The 12,468-nt window shown below is 44.9% G+C and overlaps 1 protein-coding gene across 2 annotated transcripts in view; it reads right to left on the bottom strand.

Annotated features, from left to right (window-relative positions):
• The window catches only part of BCL2L14 (BCL2 like 14), an 18,558-nt gene extending 8,137 nt beyond the window's left edge, over window positions 1–10,421 (bottom strand). For both annotated transcript variants that reach the window (XM_006912623.3, XM_025047335.1), the window contains exons 1-3: window positions 10,249–10,421; window positions 6,118–6,563; window positions 1,834–2,010 (exon numbers count right to left, since the gene is read on the bottom strand). In XM_006912623.3, coding sequence (XP_006912685.1) covers window positions 1,834–2,010; window positions 6,118–6,556 — 616 coding nt within the window. In that variant the 5' untranslated portion in view covers window positions 6,557–6,563; window positions 10,249–10,421. The remainder of the gene's footprint in view (window positions 1–1,833; window positions 2,011–6,117; window positions 6,564–10,248) is intronic.
• Window positions 10,422–12,468: the final 2,047 nt, after the last annotated feature.

The following is a 12,468-nucleotide window of genomic DNA, read 5'->3' as shown; positions in this document are numbered from 1 at the left end:
CCCTTTCTTATTATTCTTTCTTCCTTCAGCCCTCAATTCTCACCGTGAAATTCATCACTTTATTTGCCATAAAAATGTTGTTGAAGATGTTAGTTCCACTACACATGATTCCAGCTCTAAAGATATTGATTATATTCCCCCTTGAACAGTGCTAGAAATAGCCAAATTCGTGGCCTCATTTAAGAGGGGGGTACAGCCCTCCTGGCCTGCATTTTGAGAATTAAACTCATTCTCTAAACCCATCTTATTTTCTTGCTGTTGTTTTCTTTTTTACATTATTTTTCAACTTTGATTTATTTTACCTTACCAAAATGTGTGCTCTGTAGGCTGTGTCTTTAAAACAAGGTGAGGTATAAATAAATAAAGTTAATAAGTTCCCCTACTGCAAGGGCCAAAATGCAGACGGAGAGAGAGACAGCTACAATTGGTGTGTGGTGTGTATGTTGGAACGGGGGACGTGGGGTAGGATTTTTCTTGTCTCAAATGTCTAACAATGAAACATGAGGGAAATAAATGGTCATTGCTATAGCACAGAATCCAAACAGAGAAAAAGCCAGTTACTGAGAGAACAGCATTTTTTACTTATGGAACTATCTCTGAAGTCATGGAGTCCTCATATTTGTCCCAGATAAGAGTGAAAGAGAGGCCAAGAAATTAATGTAAGATGTCACGTCCCAAAAAGGTCAAGAGAAGGGCAAGGTAAGTAGGAAGTCCGAGACTCAGGTCACCTGGGAGAAGAAAGAATGCGTATCTCCAGCGCCCATGTGTGGCTTTCACTGCTGCTGCAGCCTCTCTCCAGGAAAGCTGCTGGGCCAGTGGCCCCAATGTCTCACGTGCACAGAGGATAAGAGCTTCAGCTTTAGCTTGGTGTGGGTGTTTTGTTTTGCATTGCTCAGACACATGAGAGCAATGAAGTGGAGACGACACTCTCTTTTCAGCAGACTCAAAGAGTCCTTTCCTCCTCCACCCCCCACCCCACCCCTGCCCCAAGCCCCTGTGATAGTTTGTGGTCCCAAGAGTACAGCACAGGGTGGACAAACTCCACTTTCAGGGTGAGGAGACACTACACCTTTGGAGGGAGAACTTTTGCCCTGTGCTTTGCCATGCTACAGACCCAGGAGCCACCTCTGCCCCCTCATCCTCTGCTGGAGTTTGGGGAATGTCAGCCATGAGTAAGGACTGTCATTAGTGAGGGAGTGCAGGACTGAACTTCCCTTCCTGTGGCACGTGGTCCTGTTCCCCTAAACTCCAGATTCCTGCAAGTCTGATGGGACTTATAGTCCCAGCTATTGCTACAGTTATGGTGACAACTGACCCAGTCTGGTCACTACTCCTCTGTCCTGCTTCGTGTGTTGCACCAGACCTGATGTCTGATGCCCCACCCCTCCCACCCTACCCCTGCTCTTTCACAGGAGCCGAAGGCAATGTTATAACTTCCAGGGCTGGTGCTCCATCTACGCCCTAGGCTCTCGCATGAGCGAACTGGTCCGTGGCCATTGCTAACACGATTAAATCTAATACTGCATTTCCCCCAGGAAGGGGGAAAATGGACAGAGTTGACTGCACATTTTGTACCTCCTCCTTTCCGTAGACTTTTCTTTGGACTTAGCAGTGAGCTTGGCCAGTCGCTTCCATCTGCTGGCACACTCCCCTTTGCTTGGGCTGGTCTCTAAGCTGAAGGTCAAGGCCTCCAGCATGTTGCTGCCATGACTTTGGTTCAGGTCAGCAGAGATTCCTAAGTCCCAGAGCGCTAAGCCGAATAAATACATAAATGCTTGTATACCTCTGCCTAGAAAACACCAGCCCAACACAAACACTCTGAGGGAAGTTTACCTTTCTTAGGACTTGCAGCTCTAGACTGGGAGCCCTGGGCCTGCAGGTGGAAAGCCTGTGGTACCACACTCCCTTTGGTCTTGAAGTTTCCTCCCTGGGTGTGCTCTTCTGGTGGTGGCCAGGAATAAACAATTTCAGCAACTCGGTTGGCGATGGAAACAACCTTGGGGTCCACATCTGAAACAAGACAAAACGGTGCTGAGAAGCCCTTCCCAGAAGAACTTGGTCTGGCTCATTGGTATGCACAGTTGCTCGAAATGAAAAGGCCAGCCTAGAGTGAGAGGAAACTGCCTGGGAGCATGTGTTGGGGGGAGGCCCATTCTTCAAAAAGCACTGGCAGTTGCCTGGCAGAGGCTGGGATTGGGGAGGAGTCCACAGAGGAATAATTGCCACCTTGAAACAGTTGCCCTTCTGCACCCTCTTTTTGAAGTCTTGCAAAATTAGGGTCCCCTTTCCCCTTTGCGAAGGAAGGAACACAAAAGAGAGTGCTTAGTTCTTTGCTTGAGGGAATGCTCATTATGCTTTTATTTTTATACTTTTTGTTGTTGCTGTTGTCGTTTTGGACATCCTTTATATCTTGGAGAGCTGGCCCTTATGTGCCTAGAAGGGCATTCAATAGTTTGACAAGCCATTGGGGTTGGTCACTAAGGAAAGAGAAATATCCCTGCTCTCAGGCCATATTCATTACTCAAGTCTATTACCAAGTAAACACTGAACTGCCCTTGCTTATAGAGTCCTCTCTCCTCCAGGGCTTCTGGGAAACATCCCGTTAGGGCTGATAGGAAACAAGGACACACAAAATGCAAACCATGGACTTCGAGAATGTTCAATACGGGGATAGAGTATGTGTTTGCACACACAACTATAGAATAAAGCATTCTGAAATATGAAGGTTTAAATGACATTGGCCCCCTGAACGTCAAAGCCTGTGAAAGACAAGTCGCTTTGCCACTGGTGGCGGGGTGGAGTCGGTGGGGTGAACAGGCGGTATTGCTGAGTTGTTTGGGAGTACAATTTTTATTGTCGATTCATTACTAAGTTCTTAACTTTTAGAAGCTTGTACAAGGCCTGTCTTCAAAGCCATATGAAGCTGGCTTATCACATAATGTTTGCAAAATAATACTATTTAACTCACAGACTTGAAGGAAGAGTTTCGGCTGGGAGGTTTGTGTGCCAGGGGAATCCCTAGGCTTTATAAACCAGGATAGGTAAGAGGCAAGGCCTGAGTCTCAGGAGAGATTGTGTCACACGAAACGCGGTTTTGACCCCTTGCGGAGCTGCCAAAGTGAGTTCCGATCCTCTCTCCCTGGGCTCCTCCATAGCACGAGAGCTTCGCTGCTCTCCCTTCCACTGCTGGCGTTCGCTGAAAGGCCACAGAGACAAATGCTTTGTTTGTAATGCCGCCCTCTAAAAAAAGGCATAATGGCTTCCTTAAAAAGCCATATGTTTCATGCTCCATCCATAGGGTTCAAAACTGGATAAGGTAATTAAAGAAAAAAGAATAGCGGTCAAGTACAGAGGCCCACTGCGTTTTCTTCCTATTCTCACAACCAAAACAAATATACTTTCCACTTTTAAATCGCCTTATTGCAGCCCAACCGGCCTCCTCTTGGATTCTGGCCACCGATGGCCTCTGGCAAGGAAATGGCAAGGGGGCGCATCCCAAAGCCGATGAAAACCTTCCTCTGCAGCGTCCACAGAAGGGAAAGGAAAGCTTCATTTTCTACCTCGGTATCCTGGTGCAGCCTGTCTAGGGCCATCAGTGCCTGGCTCTCTCAACAGAAGTGCATCTTGTACCCAGAGAAGGCAGATACAGGCCCCAAAGACTGTCCCTTGTCATCCCCCTGCCCCCCTGCCCCCAAGTGGCGGGGCAATCACAAGACCTCCAGCAGGTACAGAAGCACACAGTCTGACTTAACCTGTGTTCATTTTATCGATTTCTATAAATCAGTGGGCATGGAGTGATGGGTGCAGATGAAATACACGCAGGAAAAACTATAAGCAAACACATTTTGATTCGGATGGACTGGCTATTTAAGATTAAGATTCTCATTCTGAATGCCTTAATTTTAAACACCGGAAAATGACAAGATTCCCTTTCTGTCAGAGCAGGTTCCATCTCATAAGCAATGAAAAGTTAGATGAGGGCAGAAAGAGAACAGAAAGGCTGCCCATCCTTTGGAGTCTATTTTGGGGGTCATTGTGGAGCCAAGGAGAGAGGGGAGCAGAGTTGGGAAGGTGCCATTTGGCCTTTGGCCCGAGGCATTTGCTTTAAAGGGAAGGGGCAGGGAGTTTGGGAGAGGTTTTCACATGACCGAGACAGCAATTTCCCACCCAGTATCCATTTTCTTCTTCCTTAGTAACAGACCCCTGGAATGTCAGAGGCAGCAGTGGGCCCACACACAAAAACTACATTTCCCAGTCTCCCTTGCAGTAAGGAGTGCCCAGTGAGACGTAAGGAGCTGGGTGCAGTTTTAAGAACGCTCTCCAAAAAGGAGCTGAATTATCCAGGAGATGCCCTTTTGTCCTTCCCTTGCCTCCTCTATTTTCTTGCTTGAAATGTAGGCGGGATGGGCTGGTGTCCCGGCAGCCACTTTGGAATATAAGGTCACTGTGAGGCTGGAAGCCACCGACTGAGGGACAGTAGAATAAGATTCCCTAATGACTATGGAGTGGCCGTATCAGGCCTGGGCTGCCAAACTTTGGTCTTCTTTTAATGGGAGAGAAAAATAACCTCTATATTATTTAACCACAGTTATTGGAATTTTCCACTATATGTCACTGAGCCTAATCCTAACTGCAGCATTCCACATGTAGTGAATCACAGCTACAGAGAAATAAAAGATTCACAAGCGAAAGAATCTGGGCTGGCAGTTTCTAAAAAGTTGTCAATTAAGCCTGTTGTCTGAGTCCTGCAAATGGCAGCCCGGACTCCATCATGACCTTTAGTTAAAAGAACCCAGGTGAAGCCAACTGCTGAGCTCTGATTTATATGGGGCAAAATAGAAATAGAATGCGAGGCTCACACCCAACATAAAACCAACTAACCACCCACATATTTAACTAAACAAGAAAGTGAGGAAAGAGAAAGGTGAGAAGAGAGGATAACTGTACACGAATGTTCAAAGCTAAGCCTCCTTAGGAGGCGATCATGTCTCCTTTTTTAAGAGCTATCTATGTATAGAGAGATCTTGAAATTTTAGGAAATAAAAAAGGTCAAATGACACTTCGGTAGTATGGAAATACAGGATGTCATTTGTCTCACAAAAGCCAGAAGATGAAAGTCTGTAAAATCTTCCTCTGTCTCCTGGCAAAGTCTAAAGAACAGGCCAAGAAGAAGAGCCTATGTAGGTGCCCTGAAACTCTTTTGCTTGCTCCAGAGCTCAGAGACCACGCCCAGCGGGTGGCTGCCGTACCACGGGGGAGAGGAGGAGTACCCCAGGTAATCTGACCCTCCTGTTCTAAAATTCTGTGTCTAATGAGAAATGGGAGTGTTCTTGATCACGATGAATGATCTAATATTGTCCACATGCGAGCTGACTTTTCAAGCCAGGACAGTCACTAGATTTAAAAAATTGAGACATGACTGCCACCTGTTGACTAATTATTGACAAGTTACACAATCCAATCAGCCCAGGGGATTTTCTTTTAAATCTGGGCATTGGGCACTAGGTGTTGTTGAAGGGGAGGAAGACGCTTATGTGGACGAAGGGCAACGCTCTGTGATGAAGACTTTTGTGAAAACGTTTTAGTCAATAGAATGTATCTTCCCACTGAGGGAAAAGTGTGTCACATACTTCTCAGTTTTTTTTTTTTTTTTAGAATGGTTTAAACTTTGAAAAGTATGTTTGTATATAGCTACCTGATCTTTCCATTTGCCCTAAGAGGTGGGGAGGGCGGGGTACCCCAATGTACAGACGGAAGCACAGAGGTGCCGAGAAGTGAGGTGGCTTACTCCAGGAAGAGCAATGGCGAGCCCATCCTGAGCTCTTTCCTTTACATCGATCTCTGGCATGGAGGTTTAGGAATTTGGGCATAAGCTCATTTACAGGCAGTGGAGCCGGAAAACCAGTCCTGTTGCCCTTCAATGCCATCCTCTTCCTTTTTGCTCAGTCTTGAGAAAATTAGAGCAAATATTACTGAATATTAATAACTTGGAAAGCAAAGGCACAGCGAGTGCCCTGCCTAAGGCCACATTGTCAGCCGGGAAGAGATGAACTACCATGCACACAGAGAAGGGAGAGATTTGGTTGAGGGAGAGAAAGAATCGCCCCAAAATCCTACCTTCGGGCTCTATGCGCTGCTCCACATTAGAAAGGGTCCTAGACCACTGCTGACCGTGAAGACTGCCTTGATATTCTGCCGCCCCTAGCGCCACAGCTTGAGTCTCCGAAGGCGAGCTCTGTGAGTCTTCTTCCTTCTCTATTACTCCAAAGAGTGTTCTCCAAGAAGACTTTTTCTTGGCAAGGCTTATGGATTTCTCACTGGATCGGGAATTTCTGCAAGGCCAGGATACCTGTGTCCGTGACTCGTTTGCTGACCAGCTCCCCAGTCCTTTCTGAGACAGACTTCTTGTTCTCAGCCGCTTTGGTGAGAAGACAGCGGAGGTGTTCTTGAAGACATGGTGTTTGACATAGAACTCCAGGATTTTGAATTCTATGGTGTTTGGGTCGTCATCATCAAGGGAGATCTCCTCCAGGTCACACGCACTGGTGGTGCACATGGTGGGCCTGCAACAACAAAGTTCTCATGCATCCTCCTACCTGTGGGCCATCTACTCTCTGTAGGTCAGGAGAGACAGGGGTGAAACTCAACGCACCTTTACTGAGCATCTATTCTGTTTGTGCTGGGAGGCATGGGGTAGGCACAGATGGCTCTTTTCCTATAGTTTCTTATAGTCATACATATGTGTGTCTGCCTTTCTATCTATCTATCATCTATCATCTATCTCATCTATCTATCTATCTATCTATCTGTCATCTGTCATCTATCTATATCTATTGTGTGTGTGTGCAAAGTATATATACTGTAAGATATGAAGACCGAGATATGGCTGGCTTTTCTAGCACCTAGCACAATGCCTGACACATAGTAAGTTCTCCATAAATGTTTGATGAATGAATGAAAAATGATTATAGAGCTGCCAGATAAAATATGGGATATCCAGTCAAATTTGAATTTCAGATAAACTACATGCAACTTCTTAGTATAAGTATATCTCAGATATTGTATGGGACATGCTTATACTGATGCTCCTCAACTTATGATTGGATTGTGTCCAGATAAACCCATTGGAAGTTGACAATACCATAAGTCAAAAATGCATCATAGCTTGACCCAGCCTACCTTAAACATGCTCTGAACACTTATATTAGCCTATAGTTGGGAAAAGTCATCTGACACAAAGCCTATTTTATAACAAAGTGTTTGACTATCTCGTGTAATTTTACTACGTATATCGCTTTTGCACTATAGTAAAGTCGTAAAACCATAAGTCAAATCATCACTAAGTTGGGGACCACCTGCATTAAAAAAAATTATTTATTTATCTGAAATGAAACTTAACTGGGCATCTTATATTTTTATGCAAATCTGGCAACCCTGTGAATGAAAGATGTTGCTTAGAAATATTGAGACCTGAGGTAGGTGTAAGGGAGTAAAGGGGACCAAGGGTCAAGACTGAGCAACCTGAGACAATAAACAAGAGAATGAGCCAGAAAGGATGAGGCAAGAGTGAGACATGTGGTCAGGAGTCTGGGCAGCCACTTGGCATGGAAGGGGCTGAGCCCAGGCAAGAGCCCAGAGCTGGAATGTGTCAGGAGAGGATTTATGAGGTTTCCGGATTGAAGCATCCATTTGAATTGTGCAGCTCGGGATGCTGTGGCAGGTAGTACATTTGGGACCTACAGGAGCTATATACTTGGGGAGGTCCGTGAGCCCTCTCTTCAAGCCATAATACTATGCTTCCGAAGAAACTACCATGTAAGTTAAACCCAAATCTTCTAATGTATTGTGAGGACTTTGAAATTGTGTGTGTGTGTGTGTGCGTGCGCGCACGCGCACGCGCACCATTGTTGAAAAAAGGAAGGGTTGGACTTCTTTAAGAAACAAGTTTGCTGAATGTTGATTCAGGAGCAACGTCAGAAAAGGAGGCAAATCACTGAGGTCAAGATGGAGCAGTGCGTGTGCGTGTGTGTGTGTGTGCGCGCGCGCGCCATTGTTGAAAAAAGGAAGGGTTGGATTTCTTTAAGAAACAAGTTTGCTGAATGTTCATTCAGGAGCAACATCAGAAGAGGAGGCAAATCACTGAGGTCAAGATGGAGCGCATTTTGACCTTTGTGAAAGAAGATATTTTCCATTTCGTGAAAGCAGATATTTTTGTTGTGTCATAGGCTAGAAAAGAAAGGAGTATTGGGCTCAATCAACAGGCAAGGCCAAGGATGAGAGAGAAGCGGAGAGCACAGCAGTGCTCAGGCGATGGTCCCCCAATGAATGAGGCAACCCTACTGAGTGGGTGAAGGGGGTGGGTGCTCTGACCAGGGCCCGGAAAGCACTTGGCTAAAAGAGAATGCGTGGAGACATCAAAGTATTAGTTACGACGCTTTCAATGCATTTAACAAGTGTAGAGTTTTTTCTCCTACTAATCCTCATTGTAAATTAAGGGAGAGCTTTTGTAAAATGTATAGCTGAGTCTCATTTTACAGCAGCAGAGAGTTAATGTATCACATGTTGGATTCCTTCTGCTCTCAGCTATTCCCGTTTAAAGAAAAAGCCCAACTTTTCTGGAAATTTACACCATAAGTTTCATGCTAATTTTTATGGAAACGAAGGCCTGAGTGGGGCCCCCTGAGCACGGGTTCAGAGCTGGGAGGGGAGAACTAGCTCAGCAATAAGACTTGTGAAGCTCTTTCTAATTCAGTGACTCATGGCTCACAACCCCACTTCTATCGCCCTATGTGAACCTACTCTCTCCTTATCTGCAGCAAACCTCACCAAACTACTCTCAAAAGCAAGGTCACAGAGCTTCATTTGTTGGCCTCTTTTTCCTTCCAGAAAGTTCCTTTCCCCCCTACCTCTCAAATGGCTAAAGTCCTTGGGGTTTCCCCACAGCCTGTCCTTTAGGAGTCTGGCAGAGAAGGGCAGCCTGGTGGGTACGGTGTGTTCAGCCGGGGAGCCCGAGGCTGCAGGGGAAGCACCAAACTCTCTGTTATTTCCAGACGCATCTTTGGGATTTTTCTAGCTCTGGATTTGTTTGTTGAGGTTAGATTTCACTTCCCTTCCTGTGGCAGGTAGTGGATGTGTGAATGGAGGAAACGACTTTCGTGCATCCTTCACGGTTCCATGCAGAGGCTGCATGACTAGCCCCCGAGGTGAGCTGGACAGAACTGACGCTTAGTTCACTCTGTGTTGGTCTGTCCCGGGTGCGAGGGGCGTGGAGGCGCCCTGGGCAAGAGGGTCAGCAGAAGAGCTGGCTTCCACTGCTCTGGACACACAGATGAGGCCCAGTGTAACTCACCAGCGTAGATGATCATCTCCAAGGGAGGTTCCCAGACCAAATGATGAGCTAAATTTGGTCTGGTTGCCTTGAACCTCCCTTTGAGTAACCTGTGCCCCCTATGCCGGTTAGAGGCAGTCTGCCCTCCCTGTTCCTTCCTCCTCCAAACTTCAGACCTTTGAGTGTCTTCATTCTTTCTCCCCAGTTTCTTATCTCCCAGTATGACATGTTCTTTAATCCTAAGGGTGAAATGTGGAATGTGGTAAAATGCCTAAACTTTCTACAATAGAAGCTAAACGGAGAGACAGAGCCTTGGGTCATACTAATCAAACAAAAGGACTGAGGCTCTGATGGTAGGACAGAGGGAGTAGAAAGGAGGGAGGTTTCTAGAGGGGAGACAGAGGGATCCCTTGTTACCTGGGCCTGGTACTCAAGGAAGTCTTTTGGGGGTCTGCCAGGACTAGACCTGGTGCCCAAGTGCCCACAAGGTGCTCAGGACTCTGAGTTCAAACCTAGGATTCCTGTCCTCAGCCCCCTCCCTGCTCTAGGGGAGAGGGTCAGCATCACCACGACCCACCGTCGTATCATCACATACCTTGTCATATATTCAAAGACAGAGAACTGCATCATGTTAAAAACGATTCAGCTAGTTACATCTTAACTGAACTATCGCCTCAACCTTCTGTAGCAAAGGAGAAACAAAAGAGAAACCTAAATATTTTTTTCTCTTTCCTTGAAATCCTAATAAAACAGATTTTAGCTGTCATTTGCTTTCTGAGCCTTACAGGATAAGGACTTTTTAATCGACGCAGGAAATGTCTCCTCTAGTTAGATTGCCTCATTAGTAAAACCAGGACTGGAGACCCGACCGTGTCCTCCTGGGATGGCAGAGAATCAAGACTGATGCCTCCTGGTGTTACCTGGTTTCGAAGCTGTCAGTGGTTTCTCTTGCTTCAGGGAGGTGGCAGTGAGAATATTTCTATACTTGAGTCTCTCTCCACGAAATTTAAGAGGAAACTTTCACCAAGTCTTCTTGGCTTCTCATTTAGGAAGGCTCGAGTGATCTAAGTCCCCATCCGAGTGTAGCCTCTTGGTTTAGGACTGAGGCTGAAGGGAGGCTTAGGGAAGAATTGCCACTTCCTTGTTAAGCCCCACCCCCAGCCTTTTAACTGAAGGAGAGGCTGACCTCTGCCCGCAAGAGCTGACTCTAAAAGTTCTGTATCTTTTAACAAAGACTCTCACTGCCCTTCAAGACAATTATGTGGGTGTTTCTGATAGTTTTTAACTTTCTTTCCATTTCGGCACTTCAGCAAATGTTTACTGACCACTTAACATGCGATCGGTATTATATACATATTTAATCTTAACAACACTGAGAGGCAGGTGTTATGTTTCCTACTTTTCAAATGAGAAAAGTGAGGCTCAGAGAGGTAAAGTATCTTGCTAGTGGTCCCTATCAGTTGAGCTAAGATCCAAACCCTGGGTTTTCGGGCTTCACACTATATCACGTTACTTTTCCTATAGGATTTAAAGATTATATTCAAATGGAACAACTGGAAAGCTTTAAAAACGAATTCTAACCCCAGCCATAGTAAAAGTCACAATAACTCATTTAAAGACCATATGTCAGAATTTTAGGAATAGAATATTACTGTACATATACTTAAATATGATTTTACACTCTATCCAAATGCTTAACTGAAATAGACATTCATGGCCATACTCGTGATCATGAAACCGTGAGTGCTGGTTGGTCAAAAGGTGAAGATAAAGGAAGTGCGAATGGTGAAAGAGGAATTAAAGCTATTTTCATAGAAGTGAAGGAAGAACTGGCTGTTTAAATATTAGGCAAACAGATCCATGAGAGGTAAAGGGAGGGTGGTTGTGGGAAAGTCAGTTCTCTGGTGATTCAAAGTGAATTTTAACCAGCAAACCTATGTTTATGCACATAACAAGCATCAGTCTAGCCAACCCAAGGGTTATTAAAGAAATATTAAAAATGGTTTTTCTTTTTTCAAAAAACTGATAGTTTTTTTTTTTTTTAAGGAAAACGAGATATATTCATTTGAAACAAGTTAAGAATCAACAAATGCATACAATTAATACCTAAATTACATAGTACGGCTACAGTTATTATTGGAGTTCAGAGTTACATAACTTAATGACACTGGTTGAGGAAAACAATTAAAATCCCACCAGGTCTTGGCAAGGTAAGTCTGAACACAGGAAGGGGGAATTGGCACAAGGAGGCAGGTTCATTGAGGACAAAGAATGTCCATCAATCATTTAACTTCACATCTGCCTACCCAATAAGCTGGCACGTAATACAGACGGGACTCAATACATGTCATATATATTAAAAAAATCACTTTTCTCTCGATTCTAAAACAACACATTGTAGAAAACTCGTAAAACATAAAATAGCATACATAAAGACCACCGTGATCCAGTGATAAATACTATTAAAAATTTGGGATATTTCTTTCCTTCTATGACAATAACAGCTAGCTACCAGGTGTCTGCCCAGCTCACTGCTTCTTCTTCATGCTGCCCCGATAACACACCTACCAAGATGCACCCCTGCAGCCAGGTGGATCAGATGACCCCTAATCATATCCGATTGGACAAGGTAGGCCAATTCAATTCTATATGCCGGAAATTTGGAATTGCGTTACGGAGAATCTAGTTGGGTGTTTCAACTGGAAGGTCATATTTGGGTCTCATGCAGCAGATGAGAAAAAGCGGATGTGCGGAGAAAGTGATGAAGGAACTAGAATTGGGAAACACGAGGCCCTGGTTCCTGAGAGCTCTCCACTTACCTCCTGGGGTCCAGGATACTCCTCGTGCCCTTGCATTTTTTTTTTTTTTTTTTGCTTAAGCTGATTTGAATATTTTTTTCCATCAAATGGATCTTTCAATAAATGAAAGATGAACACAGTTGGGTGTTTCAACTGGAAGGTCATATTTGGGTCTCATGCAGCAGATGAGAAAAAGCGGATGTGCAGAGAAAGTGATGAAGGAACTAGAATTGGGAAACACGAGGCCCTGGTTCCTGAGAGCTCTCCACTTACCTCCTGGGGTCCAGGATACTCCTTGTGCCCTTGCATTTTTTTTTTTTTTTTTTTGCTTAAGCTGATTTG

The sequence above is a fragment of the Pteropus alecto genome, unplaced genomic scaffold (genome assembly GCF_000325575.1).
Source record: "Pteropus alecto unplaced genomic scaffold, ASM32557v1 scaffold103, whole genome shotgun sequence".
Classification (NCBI taxonomy): Eukaryota; Metazoa; Chordata; class Mammalia; order Chiroptera; family Pteropodidae; genus Pteropus; species Pteropus alecto.
This window is presented reverse-complemented; position numbering and strand designations above follow the sequence as displayed.